Source organism: Gossypium raimondii, chromosome 9, assembly GCF_025698545.1.
Source record: "Gossypium raimondii isolate GPD5lz chromosome 9, ASM2569854v1, whole genome shotgun sequence".
Classification (NCBI taxonomy): Eukaryota; Viridiplantae; Streptophyta; class Magnoliopsida; order Malvales; family Malvaceae; genus Gossypium; species Gossypium raimondii.
The window spans coordinates 30,252,915-30,276,405 of record NC_068573.1 but is presented as its reverse complement, the minus strand read 5'-3'; the positions used below and the strand labels follow the sequence as shown (position 1 = coordinate 30,276,405).

Sequence of the window (23,491 nt, the reverse complement as noted above, 5' to 3'; positions counted from 1 at the left end):
TCAAATTTATATTCAGCATTATGGTCAATTGAAGGTTTAACCGACGATCAGCGGTATGATGCTTTGAGTAAAATTCCCGAGCATCCAGCTCAAATGATCGTTTTCTATAGTTTACCTTCATTGTTCGATTGGAATGGGTCAAGATTTCTTTCTCACCATTAAATATCAATGTTCAAACTTTTGATGTTGTAAAACTATATAAAATATGAATTATGATGTACAATTTCATTTTCATCTAACCTTTTCTTAATATAAGTTAATTATGTTTATGCGAATATAATTCTCAAGTTATATATTGATTTTAGTAAATTCATATAAAAACATTTTATTATTAAGAATTTTATGAAATTATATATCACTATTAAATTATATTTAATATTAATTATTTTAAATTGTATAAATTCATATAAGAAAATTTATTATCAAGAATTTTATGAAATTTAATATTAATTATTAAATTATATGTAATAATTATTATTTTAAATTATACAAATTCATAAAATATAATTTATTAGTTATAATTATTTTAAATTATTTTAAATCATATATTTTAATTAAAATATATTTAATATTAATTATTTCAAATTTTCATTTACCGTATCATATATTATGATTTGAGTAAATTCATATAAGAATATTAATTATTAAGAATTTTATTAAATTATATATTTTAATTATAATATATTTAATAATAATTATGTTAATTTATATTTTACAAGATCATATATTATGATTTGAGTAAATTCATATAAGAATATTAATTATTAAGAATTTTATTAAATTATATATTTTAATTATAATATATTTAATAAAAATATGTTTAAATATGATTAAATTATTTATTATTGATATTAATAATCTTATTAAAATTTAAATAACAATAACAATAATAATTTACCAAAACAAATTTCGCTAATTATAAGAATTTTATTAAATTATATATTTTAATTAAAATATATTTAATAATAATTATGTTTAAATATGATTAAAAAATTATTACCGATAATAATAATCTTATTAAAATTTAAATAACAATAACAATAATCATTTACCAAAACAAATTTATGCTAAGGGTATTCTAGTCATTTTAGTTTTTTCCATTATTCTATTACACATCTATTCCATTCAACCAAACACCAGATTACTATTACGCCTCTATTCCATTACATTCAACCAAACAGTTGATTTGCTATTACACCTCTAATCCAATACACCTCTAATCCAATACAGCGAACCAAACGCACTCTAAAATCATCACCGCTTTCATCGGCCAAATTAGCACTAGCTGCATCTTCCTTGGTACTCTCAGTAGCCATTTTATTTCGTAATTTATAATAATATACTTTGACATGACCTAACTTCTTACAATAGTGACACCTTTTGTCTCATTTTTTTGATGCTACCAAAACGGAAGCTTGCCTTTCTGCCTTGCTATCCCAACCAAACTCATTCTCGAGTTTGTCTTTACTCAACAAATGACCCTTCACATCCTCAAACGAGAGTTTTTCTCTACCATAAATCAAGGTCTTCTTGAAAGACTTGTATGAAGAGGGTAAAGAGCACAATAATAACATAGCCTGATTTTCATCGTCAATCTTAACCTTAACATTTCTTAAATCATTCAAATGAGTAATAAATTTACTAATACGATCTCTAAAAAGCTCGCAGTCGTTCATGCGAAACGTAAATAGACGCTGTTTCAACACTAAATGGAGACTTAGTCGCATAAAGAGTTTCTAACCTTTTCCACAAGGTGGATAATGTTTTCTCCATCAATACCTCTTGCAATACCTTATTCGCGAGGCACAGCTGGATTGCTGACAAGACCTTTTCATCAAACTCTTTCCATTTGGTTTGATCTAGATTCTCAATCTTTTTCCTAGTAATGACTTGTTTTAGGCCGGTCTAAACTAGAATTGCCATCATCCAAACTTTCCACAGATTGATGTTTGTGACACCATCGAACTTCTCAATATCAAACCTTGTTATTTCCATATCTGATTGGAGTAATCTACGAAAATTGAACAAACTCTGATACCACTTGTTGGAAATCGATCTAATTAAGAAACTATCAAGTAAAAATAGTAAAAGCAATTGAGAATTTGAACACACAAATTTAAAGTTGAAAAACTCCTCCAAAGAGGATAAAAAACTATGGGTAAAGATAATTTTACTATAATGACAAAAGAACGAAGAGTACAAAAGATGGAGATAAAAACTAAACCTTGAAACCCGAAAATAAAGAACCATTAAAACATAAACACAAAATTCTTCAAAAGTGTTATGAGTTCTAATATTTAATTGGTGTATTTTTTAAGGTTGTAAAAGAGCCTATTTATAAGCTAAATTCATAGGACAAATAGTAATAAAATAATCTAGACTAATCAAAATTAGACTAAAACAAATAAACAGAGTTTAACTAGGAAATTATCTTTCAAATTTAACTGGAATATGAGTCATACTCAACAACCCGTCTAGATTATTTCGGGGAAAAAATTATTGCTATAAATATCCCAAACCGACTCAAATTTCAAAATTTTTAATTTTTCACTGTGCAAAAAAATCGATTTTGAACCGGATTTTTTCGAGCATCTCTACTCCCAGATTCAATGTGTGCTACATGTACCAACTAGTGTCACGACCCGCAGTTCAAAGCCCGTGACCATTGCGCCAAATGCATTCAATGGAGCTCTATTGTTTAGATGAGGATCATTTGGCCCGCAAGAACTGGCCCGATTCACGAAGCTATTGGACAAGCCTGTCAGATTGAAGCTTGGTTGGCCCGATAATAAAGATATAGCAACTTAGGCTAATTTGGTAACTAATCTTAGAAAATTGAAGGAATCATATCTTGTAAAGATTAGATTAGATTAGACTAGATATGACATATCTTGTAAATCCCTAAAATCAAGGGATTTGGTTAATCTCGTCCGTCGATGTAAACGTATCTTGACTGTCGGTTTTAGGGGATCTCAACTATTAATAGAGTCTCCCACTCATTTGTACTCACTCTATTCATTGTTTCATTATTCTTTGTGAATAAGAGAATATTGAGAGCATTTACTCAAACATTTTGTGTACGCTCTTTCTGTTGTTCTTTGTAGCTTCTTTTGGCATAAATTGCTTCCGCTCTTTAACTTCGAGCCTTGGAGGAGTTCTTAAAGAATCCTCACTTGAGTAAAGACTGACTTAGGTGAGTTTGGACGAATGGATCGCCTAAGGCTGCACGGATCACGAGACGAGAGATCTAGCCCTGTGACAAGTGGTATCTGAGCTATTGGTTTGAAGGCACCGTTGGGATGTCGAAAGAATAGTTCGAACAAAGGTGGGCCAAAATTTTTTTGAAAGAGATACTGTTGGTCGTTGAGGAATGTGTGGCTAAACTTGAGGATCCCATGGAGTACGCAAAAGAGTGAGACAATGCGTTTAGGGAAAGTATTGAAGACTTGAGGGAGAAGTCCAGAGACTTTGTGACCATGTGTCTCACTTCCTAGAGGGATAGCGTGCAAGAGTTGCTAGATTCCCAAAGAAAGAAGCTGACGGAGAGGAACGATGGTCTTGAAGCCGTGGTGAAGGCTTTGAAGGAGGAAACAATGGCCACGACAATGGCCTTGAGCACAAGAATAGAGGAGCTCGAGGGAGAGCTGGCCTTGTGCCAAGCAGTCGTGGGGAAATGAGTGTCAAGTGCAGAACTTAGTTACGAGGATGTCCCAAAGCCAAAAGAGTTTGTGGGGACAATGTCTGTATGTGATGTGGAAAATTTCTTGTGGATGATGGAAAACTACTTCCGTGCCAAAGGCATCGTGGATGATGTGGTTAAGGTAAACATTGCTTCAATGTTTCTTACTGATATTGCACTTTTATGGTGGCAAGGCAGGACCACAGATAAAAGGCAAGGTGAGAGTGGGACGTGGCAAGAGTTCCAATGTGAGTTGAAGGGACAGTTTTACCCAGAATTTACCGAGAAAGAAGCTCGGGCAAAGTTGCAAGGGATAATGCAATGGGGCACAGTGAGGGAGTATGTTCGAGAGTTCAATGAACTCATGGTCCAAGTTTCAGATGTGACCGAGAAAGAAGCTTTGCTTGCTTTTCAGAATCGATTAAAGCCGTAGGTCAGACAGAAGGTGGAACAAAGAGGTGTCCAAAAGCTGTTGGAAGCCATAACGGTAGTAGAGTCCGTGGTCAAGCTTGGTCTAAGGAAAGACAAGCTTGGGTCTTCCAAGTCAGAGGAAAGGCGTATGTGAAAAGGATTACAAGGAAGATGTTGATGGAAATGGCAACGACGACAATTGTGGTAATGGGAAATCACGAGTTGGGAAGAAGAAACCCAAGAAGAAAAGGGACAAGTTGAAATGCTTTCTCTGCGACGGTCCACACATGTTAAAGAAATGTTCGAAGAAATCAGCGCTTAAGGAAAAGCCCGTAGGTAAGGCCTTGGTACTTGGTTCGAGCGCAAGGGGTGTTGAAGCCAAAGAGGCCGAAAGTGAGAAGAAACCAATGGAGTGCTTCTTGTGTCATGGTCCACATAAGTTGCGAAAGTGTTCGAGGAAGCCTGTCGTCAAAGGGAATGTTGGATCAGACAATTAGCCTAAAAAGCTTGGTCCGAGCAAGGGAAAAGCCGAAGCCAAGAGGGCAAAGAGGAGCAAAAAGAAACGAGTAAAGTGTTTCTTGTGCCGGGATCCGCATGAGTTGCGAAACTGTCTAAAGCAAGTCGGAGTCAAAGGAAAGGCAACGTTTGAGCTTAGTGAGTTATCGGAGGGGCTTCCACCCAAGGAAGATGTGAGTTTGTCATCGGACTTAGAGGGAAAATTTGCGATGAAAATAGTGAAGTTGGGACCAATGAGGCTCAAATTGAGTAAAGCGTCAGAGTTGGCCGAGTCATTGACTAGGCTTCTACCTATGGGAGAGGTGGGTGGTCCATCGGGCTTCTAGGAAAAAGAAGTGATACATGTGGGATTGTTGACTAGAGTAAATGTAACGAGTAGGACAGATCGAGTTAAGAAGCGACATAAATCGATGCAACAGTCCCGAAGAAAGGGAAAAGCTAAGGCATCGAGACGAGACTGAGGTGAATCAAGTCAATGCCATTCGGAAGTCGCAACGAGGGCGTTGCAAGAATGGGTGGAAGAGAATGTCACGGGCCGCAGTTTAAAACCCGTAAACATCACACCAAATGCATCCATGGAGGTTTATTGTTTGATGAGGATCATTTGGCCCGTAAGAATTGGCTCGATTCAAGAAGCTGTTGGAGAAGCCTGTCAAATTGAAGCATGGTTGGCCCGATAATGAAGATATGACAACTTAGGCTAATTTGGTAACTAATCTTAGAAGATTGATGGAATCATATCTTGTAAATATTAGATTAGATTAGATTTGATATGTCATATCTTGTAAATCCCTAAAATCAAGGGATATGGTTAATCTCGTCCGTCGATGTAAACGTATCTTGATCGTCGGTTTTGGGGGAGCTCAACTATAAATAGAGAGCTTTCCCCTCATTTGTACTCACTCAATTTATTGTTTCATTATTCTTTGTGAATAAGAGAATATTGAGAGCATTTACTCAAACACTTTGTGTGCGCTCTTTCTGTTGTTCTTTCTAGCTTCTTTTGGCATAAATCGCTTCCGCTCTTTAACTTGGTGCATTGGAGGAGTTCTTAAGGAATCCTCACTTGAGTAAAGACTGACTTAGGTGAGTTTGGACGAACGGATTGCCTAAGGTCGCACGGATCGCGAGACGAGAGATCTAGCCCCGTGACACTAGTACCACCTCCAAAGCACCCAATAAGATCATGACACTTGGAACTCAAGTTGTATCACCCCACCTTAGGAACCTTAACTCGTGTCATGCGTTTAGGTAACTTCGGCCCCTCTTCCTCATTTACTACTAACTCTATTTGTAATGTCCTCTAACTATGATCTAAACATTACTTACTTTTGTGTACAAATGATCTCCTTTTTTATGGCCTAATAAATTTTCTAGTTGCAACAAAACTCAAGCCCACAAGGGTCCAAGTAACTGGCAAAACCATTTGTCATTATAAGGGCAAGGCTGCCTGGCATGTGAAGAAATTGTCAAGACTCTGCTACACTATCAGTTAGTATACTAAGCAGCTACGCAACCAATTATAAATAGCAATAGGTATGTTTCATCATCATCTTCACTCTCTCTACATAAGCTCTTTACTTAAGCCTCATTATCATCCCTTTTATCTATACTAACTTATGTGTCAAAAAATGTATTAAAAGCACAAACTTTGATACTCACCTTATCTTAAAGGAGTATCAACCTACTCCAGAGGACCATCAACACTATATTTCTGTAGTTTCACCGTTCCTACCATTTATTTCAAAAATATCTAGTCATTTTATAAAGTCGTATTAAATTTATAAAAAAATTTGATGTTGTATTTTTTTACAATGCTTACTTTTATCCATAAATTTTGAACCTTTAAATCGAAGGAAAATGTACTTAAACATACTCGAAACCATATTTTTCTTGTTATTGCAATATTAATAATGTTAATTGAGTTACAACTCAATTAATTGATATAATGTTGTACTTATATTATAATGATCTTAGTAAATTTTATGGTAGCGATGTTTGAGGCTTTTAATTATCTGTGATGATGCAAATATTGATGCATGAGAGTTTGACATGATTGAGAGATATCATCCATTTTATTTGATTGTGTTTATTTATAAGTACACATTACTGATTCTTAACATCATTCGGATACTTTGAATAATTTAATACAGTTTAAAATCAAATAAAGTGTTAATCCTTTTTATAAAAATAAATTTAGTAGAAAAAGGTTAACCCTATATAAATAAATAATCATCAATGCAGCCTCAATTCTTATAATAAACTACTAGCCATAAAGCCCCATATGAAGAAACCTGTCGACTCTGAATAACAGACGTAGGTTTCTACCATATAGCATTAGCTGATAAATATGCTGTGATCTGATAAGACTTGTTTCCTTCCTAGATTTGCTCAATGCCCCCTCCTCTACTTCTACCTTTGCCTCTACCCTCTTTTCTGTGGGTACCAACTGCAAAAGACAAACCCGCCTTCACACATTAATCCATTTGGAGGTAAGCTTAATTATAGTAGATTATGCAGTTGCATTCATGTCATCACTATATGTATATATGTAAATACGGGATGACAAAACACATATGAACTAAATGTACCCCTTGTATTCTGTTTTTTCTTAGGTATCATGGGCAAGAACAGCGGTGTTTGCAGTAGGAATTCAATCAACGATGGAGATTTTGATGAAGAAGAAGTTTGGTCTTATGAAAAAGAAGATTCATCAAGTCCCACATCGAGGAAACCTAGGGAACCCTCCTCGAGTTCTTCATCTGCATGGCGGCTTCCAAGCGCACCGAGAACGATCTGTAGAGGAAGCAACTCATCATCAGCAGCAAGTCATGAAACCGAGGTGACTGGGCAATCATCGGCTCCGTTGAACATCCCCGATTGGTCCAAGATATATGGGAAGCATGCGAACATGGAACCATCAAGAAACGAGTCATGGGTTAATAAAGGTGATGATAATGATGATGGTATGGTGTATGAGGATGGGGATATGGTCCCTCCTCATGAATGGCTAGCTAGGGAGCTTGCAAGGACTCGAATCTCTTCTTCCTCCGTTTGTGAAGGGGTGGGAAGGACACTTAAAGGCCGAGATCTTAGCAAAGTCAGAAATGCAGTTTTGACAAAAACAGGTTTCTTAGAGTAGTAATGATGCCGGCGCCGCCGCCACCACCACCACCATAAATTACATGTTCATCATGTAACCTTTTTGCTTTTATCAGCTTTGGGTCATAATACGTTGTAGGCATGTAATTACAAGTAGGAGCTGCCTTTTTGTCTGAGTTTTCTAGAAGGGGGAAAAATAGAGAGGATTTTCCTTTGGCTGCTCTTGCATGTAAGGATTATCAAAATTTAGATCTTTATAGTTGTTGTTTTCTCTATGATTTAGCAATTTCTTTCTTTCTTTCTTTTTTCTGTTGAAAATGATTTAGCAATTTCTAGTAGTTAGTAATTGATAATTGTTGTCTACCTTTGTCCTTAAATTTTTACTCTTTTTTAGGTTAAAATATACTTTTTTAAGTTTATGTGATTAGATAAAATTTGAAATTTAGTTCATATACTTAAAAATTAAAGATTAATTCTTCTTCTTCTTCTTCTTCTTCTTTTTATTATTGTTAGTATTTTTCAACAAAATTTACCAATTTGACATGTTAATTAGATTGTCCTCTAATGAGGTTGCATATGATTAACAAAAAACAAACATGTTAAGTTGATAAATTTTGATAGAAATTAAAACAAAGATAATGATTGGGGTAGAATTGTTAAAATAAAATGTAAATGATTAAATCTTTAACTTTTAAAGTATAAAGATTAAATTTTAAATATTAGATAAGTAGAGGGACTAATAGCATATTTTAACTTTTTAATACTTTTCCTTTTCTTGCATTTTCTATTGGTTTAGCTGGTGGAAATGCAAGACAATTAAGTCAATTTACCTTAAGCCACAAACATTTAGGTTCACTAAATTTAAATTATATTACTAAATTTCTATATTAGTAAATTTAAATATTAGAATCTCAAAATTGATTTTATTTAGAAAAATTGCATATACTTATTAAGATAACTTTTACGTTTAAGTTATATATTTAACAAAATTAGAATAAGTGATCTAATTTAGTAGTAATAAAATTTTAGGATAACATTTGATAAATTGAAAACTATATAATTTATATAAAACTTAATGCTAAATTTAATAATTTAAAATGAAAATTACTCCAAAAATAAATAATAGAAACTCTATCTCTCCAAGTCTGACTTCTTTCTGGTAATATGATTGTAAAAGCATAATGTGTTTATGTTAGGAATTTGCATTTTGTTTTTTTACTCAAAAATGAATAAATTAGTTCATATACGGTAGATCAAAGAGCAAATTAGTCTTTTGTATTAAAAAAAATCATCCAATTCTACTATTAAAAATTGACGTGGCTGACAAAATTATCTGACAGCCACACATGGTGTGCCACATGTACCTTATACTGACATAATGAGACCAATTTTTAATAGAAAAAATGGATGGAATTGTTAACAGAATGATTGGTTTGCTCTTTAGTCTCACATAGTGACTAATTTTCTATTTTTCTAAAAAAAGAAAAAAAATACAATCTAACTTTTAATATAAAGATATTTACACCACGTTTGGTTCACCGGAAAGGAATAGGGTTGAAATGGAATAGAGCTGTAATGAAATAGAGCTATAATCAGTAATTCAATTGTTTGGTTGAATGGAATGAAATATAAGCGTAATAGTATTCTTGTGTTTAGTTGAATGGAATAGAGGTTGTAATAGTATTAAAAAAACACTTAAATGACTAGAACACCTTTAGTAGAATTTTTTAAATAGACGATTATTGTTATTGTTATTAAATTTTAATAAATAAATAATAAATAATTTAATCATATTTTAATATAATTATTATTAAATATAATTTAATAATATATAATTTAATAACATTTTAATATAATAATGTTTTTATTTTTTAAAAAATATTAAAAAAACCAAAATATATCCTTTAATTAAATTTAGTGATCATTTTGTAATTTTTTAAAATTGAAGGACCAAAATATAAACTTACTAATAATTTAATGATTTGAGTATAATTTACCCATAAAATCCCACCGAATACCCAAGCCCACCCACCAAAATCCCAAAATGCACCGGCTATCATCACTTTCTTCCCCGTTATTTTTTCCTTTTCACCCAAAATTTCCATCAACAAGAACAAACTAAAGCCCAGCAACCCAATCCACAAGAAAGTTCTAGGAGCTATCGATGCTTCAGCCAATGAAACACAAGCAGTAAACTCTCCTAGGAAGCAACAATCAACAATTAATTTCCTTCGGTTACCTAAATAGTCCCCTTCCTAAGCTTCTTCAACCTTTCATTTCCTGCAAAAATACCCTTTCCAGATCCTACATCCACCCAAGACTCCCCTCCCTTGAATCAGAAAACATATGTTTAGAAAGCCTCCCCCTTTCGATCCTTTTCCACCTCTTCTCTGGCAAAATCAGGAACTTCGTCTCATAGGCATTGATGTATCCCTCGTTTTAATCCTTCAACAACCAACAGATGGGCAACACCATTCCAACATTTTTATTTTATCTGAAATGATAAAATATTTATCCTTCCATTCTTATCTACTTGTTATGCTTAGAAATTTTGGATCCCAAAATTCCCAAAGAACAACTAGCTATGGCTTTCTTTTCTGCCTTAAAGACCAAACAGCAACAAAGATGAAGAAACATGCAAGCTACTTAAAAATTTAAGCAGATTTGGTTCCTTTAGGTGTTCCTACAGATAGGTTGTTGTTTCTTTCTTTGCATTTTGTTTGAGTGTTTGAGATTGAGATGATTGAGTCTCTGTTTTTAAAGATAAATGCTATAAAATTTTGTTACTTTTTTCTACCATGGTTTACTTGTTGCAATGTTCAGATTAACATGTTGATGTTTTTGATTGATTTTCTTTGTTTAATTTTGGAGTTTTAGATGATTTTCTGCATGAGTAAATTGGGTAAAAAAAAAGAAATCTATTCTGGGAATCGCCGAATAACCCATTCAGTGGTGGGTGTTCGTAATGGTGATTACGAGATTTTGCCGCTTAGTCTCGAAATGACCATTAACGGTCATTCGGTCAACCAAACACCTGCTTTACTGTGGCGAAGGGAATACACCTGGAATGGCTTAGCCATTAGGTGAACCAAACATGGTGTCATAATATTTTTTCTGTAATGAACTGTTTTTATATTAACTCAAACAGAGGCAAATATAGGGGACAGGGCCCAACCCCCTAAAATAAAAAATTATTATTTTGACTCTTTAAAAAATTTTAAAATTTTAAAATTTTAAATTAATAAAAGTAAAATTACACTTTGGACCTTTTAAAATTATGAAAATTTAATTTAATCCTTTAAAATTATAAGATATAAACTATTAAAATTAAAATTTCATTTCGAGCCCTAAAAAATTTTCTGACTTTACTCACTTCTAAACTCAAACAAAAATAAAAATATATGATATTAATGATTTTTTAATTTAGTACATCCAAGTTGATGTGACTTGATAACACTATTGTTTATGAATTGGTATAATTTACTTTGGTTGAGCAAAGAAAATAGTAAATTTGAGAATGTTAAAATATGCTTATATCTTTCGTATTTCGACATAATTTGAAATTTAATTTCTACATTTAAAAGTTACAAATTAAGTTTTATTTTTTTACTTTATTGATTTAAAATATTTAATTTAGTCTTTAAAATTATAAGTATTTTATGTTAAAATTTGTTAATTTAAAATTTTAATTAGTCTATCCCCATATGATATGGCATATAATTGATAAAAGAATAAGCATGTGCATGATAAGTTGGCAAAATTTGACAAAACTTACCAACAATGATATTGATTGGAATAAAATTTTAATTTAAAAAAGTATAAATTTAAATTTTAATTGTTAAAGTATAGAAGCTAAATCTCAAATTTTTGAATTTTAACCTTTGAAAATTAGTCTAAATTAGTGGTGGTTGAACAAAGTGTTTTATCAGTTAAAAGTATAATTTCAATTAAATTTTATTTTATTTAATTTATAATTAATTTTAATTTTATGATATAAAATAAATATTTTATATTTAAAATAATAAAATATCTTTAAAATACTATAAAAATATTTTTCCAAAAAACTCTATAAAAGTCATGAATTGTTTTTATTTACTTGAAAAGTATTCTTTAAAAAGTATTTATGAAAAGATATTATAATTTTACTAACTGATGTCAAAAGCTATAAAATAAAATTAGGTTAGAAAAAAATTAAAACTTGGAATTAATATGAAAAAATCAAGAAATAAAGTTAATCAATGTAACACCCTAAACTCAGCCTAGACGATGTGGTCAAATCTAGAGAGCTACATTAATCATTTTGGAAAAGCCCAATTTTTAATAGTAGACATTCAAATGATCCACAGACATTTAAAGTCTTATAAAAGGAACATAAAATCCAATATTTAAGAAAAAAAACAGTAATCCCAGAAAATTAGTAATACTGTAAATCCTGATAACATGATAACTAGTTAAATGGAATGACTGAGCTCCCAATACACCGACCCAATCAAGTTTAAGGGTTACCTGAAATTCATGCAGACTGAATAAACAAGCTAACGGCTCAGTGTGTAACTTATGAACTAGTTAAGTAAAAAAAAAATTCCATCTTATTTTCAGATCTTATTGGATCAGATATCAGAATCAGAAATGAATACGTAACGTATCAAGTACATATACAGATACAGATATAGTTATAGAACATATCAAATACAAATGCAAAATCCTACCCCCATCCGCTACACATCATCTCTGATAATCCCTACACACTAAATAGGGTATCAAGTACCCATCCATCCCTACACACCGCATAGTGACTGTATGTCAAATTTCAGAATGTTGTAGACAAGCTGCTAGATCACAATGCAATATTTCGCCAAAATCAAATATGAATGTGGCTTGGCCACTAGAATTGATAGATAATCAAACTGCCCACACTTCCTCCTTTATCACAATTCCCACCCCAATGCAGATGCAGAATTAACATACATCAAATATGGGTATACAGTGATACAGATTCAGATCATGCTCAGGTAAAATGGATCATATTTACTTGTCAGATTTCACATCAAATATAAGCCTAGATAACATATTATACAATAACAAATCATCAGATAACAGGTTTTTTAGCCTAATTCAAGCCATACGGACCCTGCGGTAGGCCTACATTCGATTAGAATGATGTTTACGACCCTAAGGGAAAATTCTATTTTTTTGGGCCACACGCCCGTGTAGATTCGCACGGCTTGGATGGCTGGCCCGTGTTGCGCACACGACCTGGCACACGCTTGTGTGGCCTATATCAATGTTGCACATAGTCTATCACATAGCCTAGCACATGCCTGTGTGATTTAAAACCCAAAAAGTCTCTCACACGGCCTGGACACACACTTGTGTCTCTTACTCGTGTGACACAAAGTCCAAAACAATCTTTAGCACGGGCTACCACAGGCTGTGTTCTAGGCTGTATGGTGTCGACAGCCATGGATTTTGGCTTCTGATATTTGCAAAATGTTTGGATTTTCGCTACACACTTAATACGATTTCGATGTAGAAATAACATAAATGATCCCGGAACCTAAACACAATAATCAATTGCCCAATTAAACGATTTAGTCGCAACCAAAACACTAAATTCACATCCAAAATCGAACCACATTGTATAACTTCGACACAAAACCCCAACTCAAAAATTAGGTATTCACCCTTGCACGTACAGCAACACACGAACCTAATTCGCTGGAGGCTTGTTACCCTCAAGAGCTTCGCCTAAAAAGAAAACCAATCAAACACTTAAACAGATAAATCAAACAAAACAAGCAGGAAACCAATTTTGACAAATAACAAACAATAACGAACATTAATAGAAATTCGAAAACAAAACTTACGCAATTAACCTTCAGTCGCACAAAAAAACACAATATCCTTGACAAATCAGTAACAAAATAAAAATACCAGAAGAAAAGGAAAAATAATAGATAAAAGGAAGAAGAAAGGGGAAAAAAAGAAAAAGAAGGAAAAAAAAATGTTAAAGGGATTTTAACAAAAATAAAGGAATTTAATTACCTTAAAACAAACAAGTTTTTATAAAATACAATAGCTTTCATAGAGACTCAAACATAAGACCAAAGGTATACAAACACTTAACCATTAAACCAGCAGGCTCATTCTTGACATAAGTTTACGCAAAATTAATCTTAAGCCAAAACTTCAAAAGTAAGGGTTGATTCAAAACAATAGCAACATTTTCGAAAGTAAGACTTGTGTAACACCCCTTACCTGTGTCCGACGCCGGGACAGGATACGAGGCATTATCGGTCTTAAACACAAGCAACCATACAAAACCATGCCATAAATTTTCATTCAATTTAAAACTATTTATACACATGCATACCGTCCCTTATAAGGGCCTACGAGGCCCTAAACATACGTTGGAAGTGATTCAGAACTAAACCGAAAACTTTGGAACACTAAGAAAATTTTCATGTTTTGGAGGGTCACACACCCATCTGGCTCGGGACACGGCCGTGTCTTCAGCCTGTGTAACTCTCTACTTATGACGTCATCAACAAATGAGGGTCCCACAACTCATAATGTATTATGCAAACACAACTCACATCAGAAGAATTTGACATATAATTAATATATATATATATAGGCTTACAACCAATTAGCCAAAATAAGCCAAGTTACATGGCTACACATAAATCAAACCTTTAACCATCACAAGCCAAAACATTTGGCCAAAACATAATAACTCATACACAAAATGACTGAGTCCCTATACATGCCATAATCTTAAAATGCTTGAATACGTTGATACCGATCAATAGCTTGATAGTGTGATAGAATCTCCGACGATCTCTAACCCGAGCTAGTATCTGTGACACTATAGGAAAAAGAAAGAAAGGGGGTAAGCTATATAGCTTAGTAAGTTGGTATGTAAATAATAAGCAATATGTTAACATGCTTTTACCAATCCTCACAATATGCTTTCAAGATAATACAATCATAATTGCACATAGTTCCACTATTTACTCATGTTCACATCAAGCTGTCTACTCGAGTCATAGTCACTAAATTATTTATGTCTTACGCTACGGAACTCCAAATGAAGATCTGCTTGATTTTCCCGAAACTAGACTCACGTATCTTCTTACCATAAAATTTTAAGAATTTTTGGTTTAGCCAATAAGTACAATTAATTCTTCAAAATCGTCCTTATTCTGCTGTCGAACAGTTCTAACTTTTCTTCTCTAAAAATTAATTATCTCTTAGTACGGGATTCAAATGATGTTCTCGTTTGTTTTCTAACCCATAATTATTTTTATACAATTTTTAATGATTTTCAAAGTCAGAACAGGAGATTCTGAAATCATTCTGACCTTATCTCACAAAAATTCAAATATCTCATAATATGAGATTCTTTTGCTTACACCGTTTCTTCTATTTGAAACTAGAAGCTTTAATTTCATGTCTTATTCAACCTCTAATACGATTCCCACAATTTTTGGTGATTTTTCAAAGTTATACAACTGCTGCTGTCCAAAACTGTTTTATTGCAAATTTTACTCTTTCAAGATTTCTTTGTATTAACATTTATTTTGACACACATAACACCAAAGCATATTCATAACTAGCCATTCCAATGGCTAATCATTATCATATATTCACATGCCATTCATTGGCTAATTTCACGTATACATCAACAAAAAAGACTTAAACATAACATGTCTCAATTTAATTTGGCCTAAAAGCCTCCCACATTCATCAATCAAATTTACCACATATTTATACCTTATAAGTATAGACCTATAATCACAAGGTGATCACAAGATCATTCTTATAAGTATGACTTACTCATTTACATTCTTGCCAAAATGTCCAATATACATTGAGTTCATTACTCATGATTTTTTCGTACATACCTGTATCCTTTCTGTCGAAACCACTTTTTTGAAAAACAAAAAAATTTAGCTGTCGACTAAAAAAAAATGGAGTCGCCACCGATCCTTTATTGGGGTGTGATCGGTACACCTTAAAACAATTTTGGTCTACGAGATTTGAGAAAATAGGTTCGGGAGTCGGTTACGCACGAGGAAGGGTTAGCTCCCTCGTAACGCCAAAAATTGGTACCGAATCGATTGTTTAATGTCTTAATGTCGAATTTTTGAATAGATTTTAAAATACGATCATTTGAAAAGAAAATTTGAGTAAAATGAATTGGACGATGAGATTCTCTTATTTCAAAGAAATAAATCGTCACACTGAGTAAGTTAGAGTGCAGCATTTTAAATCCTCAAAATTAAATTTATCTCTTGACTTTTAAAACCTAGGCATTTTGCGAAGGATTTCTGATTATCTGGGTCAAACGAGAAATCAAAACCCAGTAAGTTAGGGTTTGATTTCACAAAATTCCTAAATATCGAATACTGCCTTTAATTTTACTTGTTAGAAGAATCCTCGTCTCGAGAAAATAATATGTCATATCCAATAAGTTAGGACATAACGTATTGAATTCCCGAGAATGAGCTTTTTATTTATGAAATGTGTATAATTTTATTGGAAAAGAGAGACTTGGCCACCTAAATTCAACGAAGAAAATTGAAACCCAGTAAGTTAGGGCACAACTTTCTCGAGAAACTTTTGGATTCCGAGTATTTTGAAAACTTATAAATAAAGCGATTTCGATATTTTAATAAAACATAATCTTTTAAATGAACGTATTGCAATTGCATGATAACGTATGACGCAAAAGGATAATTTGAAAATAAAGTATACATTAATGAGCAATGAATGATCAATAAATACAAACGAACATAGCATCTATAATCTCAATTGTATATTAGGCCAATATCAATATCAACATTCAAAAGCCAATAAAAACGAGCCAATTAATGCAAATGCAAACCAAATGTACAAAGTTTTGAAATAATTAAAAACAAATGGTGTGAAAGAAATGGAAATCGTAAATTAATAAAATAGGGTCTTAAGGTATAAATTATATATATGTAAAAATAAGTTTCCTTTTAAAAATATAAACACACTTAAAATAAGGCTTAGAGTTAACAATTATAAAGATACGAAAACAATAATATACAGTGAAAAAATAATTTATTATGAACTATATGTGAAAATAAAATAATATTACATGAAAGCTTTATCGTATAAAATTTTAGACATAACAATGTATAAAGAAAATTTTATAATTAAATAAAAAATTATTTACAAGTTATAAAGAAATATATAAAATAATATGTGGTAAGATTACATAATGAATTTTAAAGTTTTAACGCATAATAAGTTTTAAAATACAAATACACAATAAATCCAAAATAATAACATAAAATGAGCCTAGAATGATAACATAGAATAAATTCATACCACTAACAATACACCATACTTTAAAGAAAAATAATGCATAAAATTTAAAATGCTTATGATAATTGTACATACAAATGTAGAAATGTATATAAAGAACAAACATATAAACAGTTATACAATGATAATAATAATAATAATAATAATAATAATAATAATAATAATAATAAATTGATTAATAAAAAAACACAAAAAGGATTAAATTGCAACCTGAACAAAATTAGTCGGGAAATAACATAAATAAAACAAAATAAGGGCCAATGTGCAATGCGCGAATAACATGGAGGACTAGTCAGAAATATCCCCCGTCCTCTCAAAACGCATCGTTGCATTGGATTAAAATGAAACAAAAGTAAAATAAGAGATTAAATTCAAAAAGAAATAAAAGGACTGGATTGAAGCGCCCTTGAAAAGCGGAGGGGCCAGGGTTGCAAATAACCCAATTAACAGGAGCGCGCAGATCCCCCATGGAGCGGGTCAGGTCGCGCGCGGGTTGCTGGGTAATGGTCAATACGACGTCGTTTATTACACTATAAACACCAACTTTAAAACCCTAAAATTAGCAGCTGCTATAGTTTTTTTTTTAAATAAAATAAAAAAAACTAATAATATCTATCCCCTCCCCAGCACCGCTTCAACATCGGAACCCCCAACCGTACGGTTCCGATCAGAACCAAAGAAGGGTTCGACGGCGGCTTTAATCAGGTATGGGTTCTAATCTCCCATTTTTCTCTTTTATTTTATATATATGCTTATATATGTGATTAATAACGAAACAGAAAAAGAAAGAAAAGCAATCAGAAAAAGAACAAAATGGAAAAGAGAAAAAAAGAAAACATTTTTTCTTTGTATTGATTTTGAGCCTAAAAAAAAATCGAGTACATCCATGGGGGTTTTATAACCCGAAAATAAAAAGAAAAAGAAAAATAAAAAAGAATACAAATTTATTTTTTCTTTCTGTTTTCCTTTTTTCTCTGCTTTTCTCTTGCTGTTTGTTTGTGTGCTGCGCAGATACGGTCGTACAGAGGCCAGCTGGAGGCTCGTGGTGGCGCTACATGTGTGAAGAGGCAGACGCACGTGGGAGGAGCGGACGTGTGTGTTGGCGTCGACTGCTGAAGGGGAGTTAGAAACCCTAGGGTTTCTGTTTCCTGAAACGTAGTGGGCTATTGAGTGTTGGGCTTGTGCAACCGGGTTAGGTTAAGTTGGGCAATACAGGTTTAGTATGTATTAGGGCTGGAGGGTTAGGTCTTGGTTTCAATTGTATGGGTATGGGGTTACTGTAATATGGACTTTTGGACATTTAATTTTTTGTTTGGTTTATATCTATTATTTTAAAATTGCTTTTTTATATTTCTGATTTGGGCCAGGCAAATTTGGGTTCTTACACTTTCAACATGATCATCCCTTGTCTTTTCTTTGACATAATCTTTGGATTACCCGTTGAACCACTTGGAACACTAAGGATACTTGGGAAAAACTCGTACATAATGTATCGTACCAATGCCATGTCCCAGACATGGTCTTACATGAAAATCTCGTATCGATGCCAAATCTCGTATCGATGCCAATAGCCCAGCTATGGTCTTACACGAAATCTCAAATCGATGCCAATAGCCCAGCTATGGTCTTATACGAAATCTCAAATCAATGCCAATAGCCCAGGCATGGTCTGACATGAAATCACACCTCGGAAGTCCTAATATCATGACATCAATATCCAATACATTTACTAAGGTTCATTCGGAGCTTTCGACTTTGTAATTAAATCAATTCATGTACGAAACAAGTCATCCAATGCTCAAATCAATTCGGCAATATATATCCATATACGAATCAAATTCGGCAATGTCTAAAACATATACATTTAAATTCAAAAACATTTATTTACTTATGAACTTACCTCGTACGAAAACGAACAGATTGGATCAACTACTCGTCAACTTTCGATTTCCCCTATCTAAATCTGATTTCTTTCTTTCTTGATCTATATAAATTCAAATTTAACTCATTTAATCACCTATTCATTCAATTTCATCCAAAAATACCTTTTTGGACATTTTTTCTCTTTAGCCCCTAAAGTTTCACATTTATTCAATTTAGTCCCTATTTCACAACACAAAATTCACATAATTCAATATAACCCAAGCTTAGCCAAATTACTAAGGTGCCCCTATCAGCCCAAAACTTTCATTATTTCACATTGCAACCACTCAATTGCATATTTCACAATTTAATCCCTATATAACATTTTTGTCAAAAATCACTTTACAAAACATATTAATCTATCAACATTTATTCATTTTCCGTCATCAAAATTCAAAAACATCAAGCTATCATCAACGGTAACTCAAAAATTCATCAACCAATTCAAAATTAAGGCATGGGCTAGCTAGAACACGAAGCAACGATCTAAAAAATATAGAAATAATTAAAAGCGGGACAAAATATCTTACCAATCAAGAAAAACAAGCATGGCCGAACCCTAGCTATGGTTTCTCCATTTTAGAATCGGTTTAAGTGTTTTTTTGAAGAAGATGGACATATAATTCTTACGTTATTTTATCATTATTAATTATTGTACCTTTATAACCTTATAAAATATTACTAATTTCAAAAATGTCAAGCCAACACATACCACTATCACCAATTATGGTCTAATTATCATATAAGGACTTAAAATTTAATGTTGTATAGCTATTAGACACTTTTAGCTTATAGAACACAACTTTTATGCTTTACGCGATTTAGTCCTTTTTACCGAATAAAGCATTCAAACAGTAACATTTATTTACGTAACTTTCACACATATATAATCACATGCTGTAAATACCAAAAATAAGATTAAAATAATTTTCCTCGTCGGATTTGTGGTCCCAAAATTACTGTTCCGACTAGACCCAAAATCGGGCTGTTACAACTTGAACCTTTAATCTCAAACACATAAACAGAACACTTAACCACTGAAACATATACTCAACTAAGAAAGAACTTAGCAAAAAAATGCTCAAAATTTTGAGGCATTACAATCAAATCATGTTACAACCTTTGAACTAATCCTAAGACTACTTTAGAAATCATGGTTATCTGAATCGAATACAACCAGTCAATCAGATCGGCTAAATCGGAAATCGACCAAGGTATTGGTTCGGTAAAATAATTTGGACCATTTGAACCAAGAATTAGTATGAACTTACTGAATTGGGCTAAAAGAACCCGTCGAACCAGTTTTTAATAATTTTTTGCTTTTATGAAATTTTTTTGTAACGACCCGTTTTTAGTGAAATCGGAACAGTGATTTTTGGACCAAAAATTTGATGTCAAAAAATTTATTTTAATATTATTTTAATATCTACAGCATGATAATATTATAGTATAAAAATTTCGTTAAGAAATTTGACTATTTGCATGTTCAATTTGATGAAAAGGACTAAATCGCGTAATATGTAAAAGTCGTGTTCTATTAGCTAAAGGTATCAATTAGCTATAGAACTTTAAAGTGGAGGTCCTTATATGGTAATTAGACCATTAAATGAGTTAGTGGATGTGCATGGATTGGTAAATGTGAAATATCATGGTATAAATTGTGAATTAATGAGATGTATGGGCTGCTATGAATATATATGATAATCGGCTAAGCTTGGGTAGGGAGGAAATTACATAAATTTGATTTTACTAGCCTAGGGACTAAGTTGTAAAGAAATCAAAAGTATAGGGGCAAAATGGTAATTTTTCCAAAACATGATTTTTGGACTAAATTGACTAGAATGAAGTTTGAAATAGTTAAATTTGATTATATAGATCAAGAAAAGCAACATACAGATTTAGATCAGGGAAAAGTTAAAATGTTGGATTAATCGATCGTTTTTCTCCATACGAGTTAAGGTATGTTCGTATAAACTATACTATGTATATTGTTGATTAAATTGAATATTATTATATAAAATTTTATTGAAAATGAATCGATATATATATATATGTTATTATACGATTTAACTTATGAAACGAGGAAAATTCAACGACGTATGACGACCGTCGAGTCCCGTTTGAACCTTAGGAATATTTAGGATACAAATGACATGTCATTATGGGTTACCATGTTTTGGGTGCTGGTCTCGTACGTCCTACCAGTGGCTGAGTTTTCGGCCTGTGCTACGGTTACTTTACAGCTTGTGTGAGTAGCACCGTGTAGCTACATCTTGACTGACAGCTTGTGTGAGCAGACCTAGTTATGGCTCGAGAGACAGCATTGATACGAGATATGAGATTGTAGTGGTTTCAACCACGTGTTTGCATATAGTGTGCGAGATACCCGCGTATCCAATAGTTTTCCAAGTGATTCAACGGGCATAGTATTACTATGAGGTCATAGAGTTCGATACGAACTAGTACAGGTATGTACGCGAAATACGTGGAAATGGTATACATTTATGACATATGAATAGATGGCATGACTAACTTGGTTGATGATTATGTGTTAGGCTTTTGGGCCAAATTGAGTTGTGATATGCCTTGTTTTACTTACTTAAATTGTGGTTAAACGAGTATGAGAAGAATGAAGGATCGACAAATGCTTCTATTAGAATTACTATGAAAGTATGGAAAGGTATGAGTTATTAGATGATCAAAATATGCTCAGACACATGCTTGAAAATGTGAATGCACTTAAGTAGTGTGTACTTATGCTATGATGTTTTGAGATGATTGCTAGTTTATGTGATAATTAAAATTGAGAGGCTAATGTTGTTTAAGCTAAGGCAAAGATATGTTGGATTGATTAAAGTGGATTATGCTTATAAATTGAAGTGGTAAGCTTTATTTTTGAATTACGAACTTACTAAGCATTACATGCTTACTTTGTGTTAGTTTCTTTGTATACTTAAATATTGGAAACTCGTTCGGGTTGGAAGTTGGCGGAGATTTCATCACACTATCAATCGGCTATTTTGGTATTTGTGGTTTTATAATTTTGGTTATAATGGCATGTATAGGTCATTTTGGTTAATGATAGCATACATGTTTTGTTATGTTTGTATCCATCTGATTTGACTTGTATTTGAGGTATATTGTGTATGTATATATGTGTGTAAATAACATTATTATATGTGGTGTATGGTTGCCATGTAAATGCCTTGTTTGTGAATTGGTGTTTTGAGTATCAAATGGTTAATTTTGATAAGTGACATACATGTTAAGCTTTAGGCACAATGAGGCATATATGTATTTGACCATTTAGGTATGTTTAAGATGCATAGTTTACTTGATTATAAGTGGTCGATTGGGGTGCTTATGGGCATCATGTTGTTATGTGTGGATATTACATGTTATAAGCTTGATGTTGGTTGGTTTTGCATGCCTATTTATGTCATGGTTGTTGGAACGCTGGCACCCCTACGGCGCAATGGAAAAATAAAACACCTAGCGATCCTAACCATGGATCCATGTGTGAGGAACAAATCAGGGTGAAAAAGGGTTTCGAAATTACCGAGTAGTGATTCTGAGAAGACAACGATGCCTCGGCAATGAGTAATCTGATCTACTATCGAACCAAGCTGCAATATTTGATGACTCCGACCTCTACGTAATCCACCCAGTTGACTATGAACGGAAGGAATCCCCAAACAGTTTTGGAGATGACTTTGCTTTGACGGCTGCTAGACTCACCAAACAAAGAAAAACGAGATTTTATATCTTATTATTTTTTAGGGTTTCTCAAAATTAAATAAATATAATAATGTTTAAAAAACTGAAAATTATAATTACATTAATTATAATAAAGATTTCTGTAAACTATATTTATTTGTATACGAACCAAAATCATATTCTCATTATGTGTACAACAACCTTGTACATATAATGTGTTTGATATTTGATTGCCTAATTAAATTAATTATATAATTAATTTAATTCATGCGACAACCAAACACAATACCAATTATGTTTTATTCCGTTCATTTCAACTATAGGGTGTGACCCTGTAGGTTCTTGTAACGTTACCAGTAATGTTAGAACGATTCCAATGTTACAAACAATGAGTGGCACCTAGCAATGCATCATTGCTACCTAAGTCACAAGAAATCATGATTCGACATAACCTTTTTATGACTAACCTTTTCATGCACTAATCCTTAAGTCCTTTATCTCTGGATTGAACACAAGTCATGGAATAGTCACACTTGTATAGTCCATTCCATGTTTCTTTATATCTTAAGTAGACTATGATATACAAATAAGTATGATATCTCATATCAGCTTATTTGAGCATGTCCATGCATTTCTAGTCTCACTCAATCAAGTGGCCTAAGATATTACTCTCATTATGTAGGAGGGACTTATTCTATATCGATCAACCATGTCCATCTACATATATTGTGGTATATCCAACATCAGCCTTTATAGAACAACCAGTTACGGTGTACGTTTGAC

General features: G+C 32.7%; 1 protein-coding gene across 1 annotated transcript; it reads left to right on the top strand.

The window, feature by feature from the left end:
• Window positions 1–7,203: 7,203 nt before the first annotated feature.
• Window positions 7,204–7,914, top strand: LOC105797894 (hypothetical protein). Its single transcript, XM_012627776.2, has one exon. The coding sequence runs from the start codon at window positions 7,227–7,229 to the stop codon at window positions 7,746–7,748; it is 522 nt and encodes a 173-aa protein (XP_012483230.1). The 5' UTR covers window positions 7,204–7,226; the 3' UTR covers window positions 7,749–7,914.
• The last annotated feature ends 15,577 nt before the right edge of the window (window positions 7,915–23,491 follow it).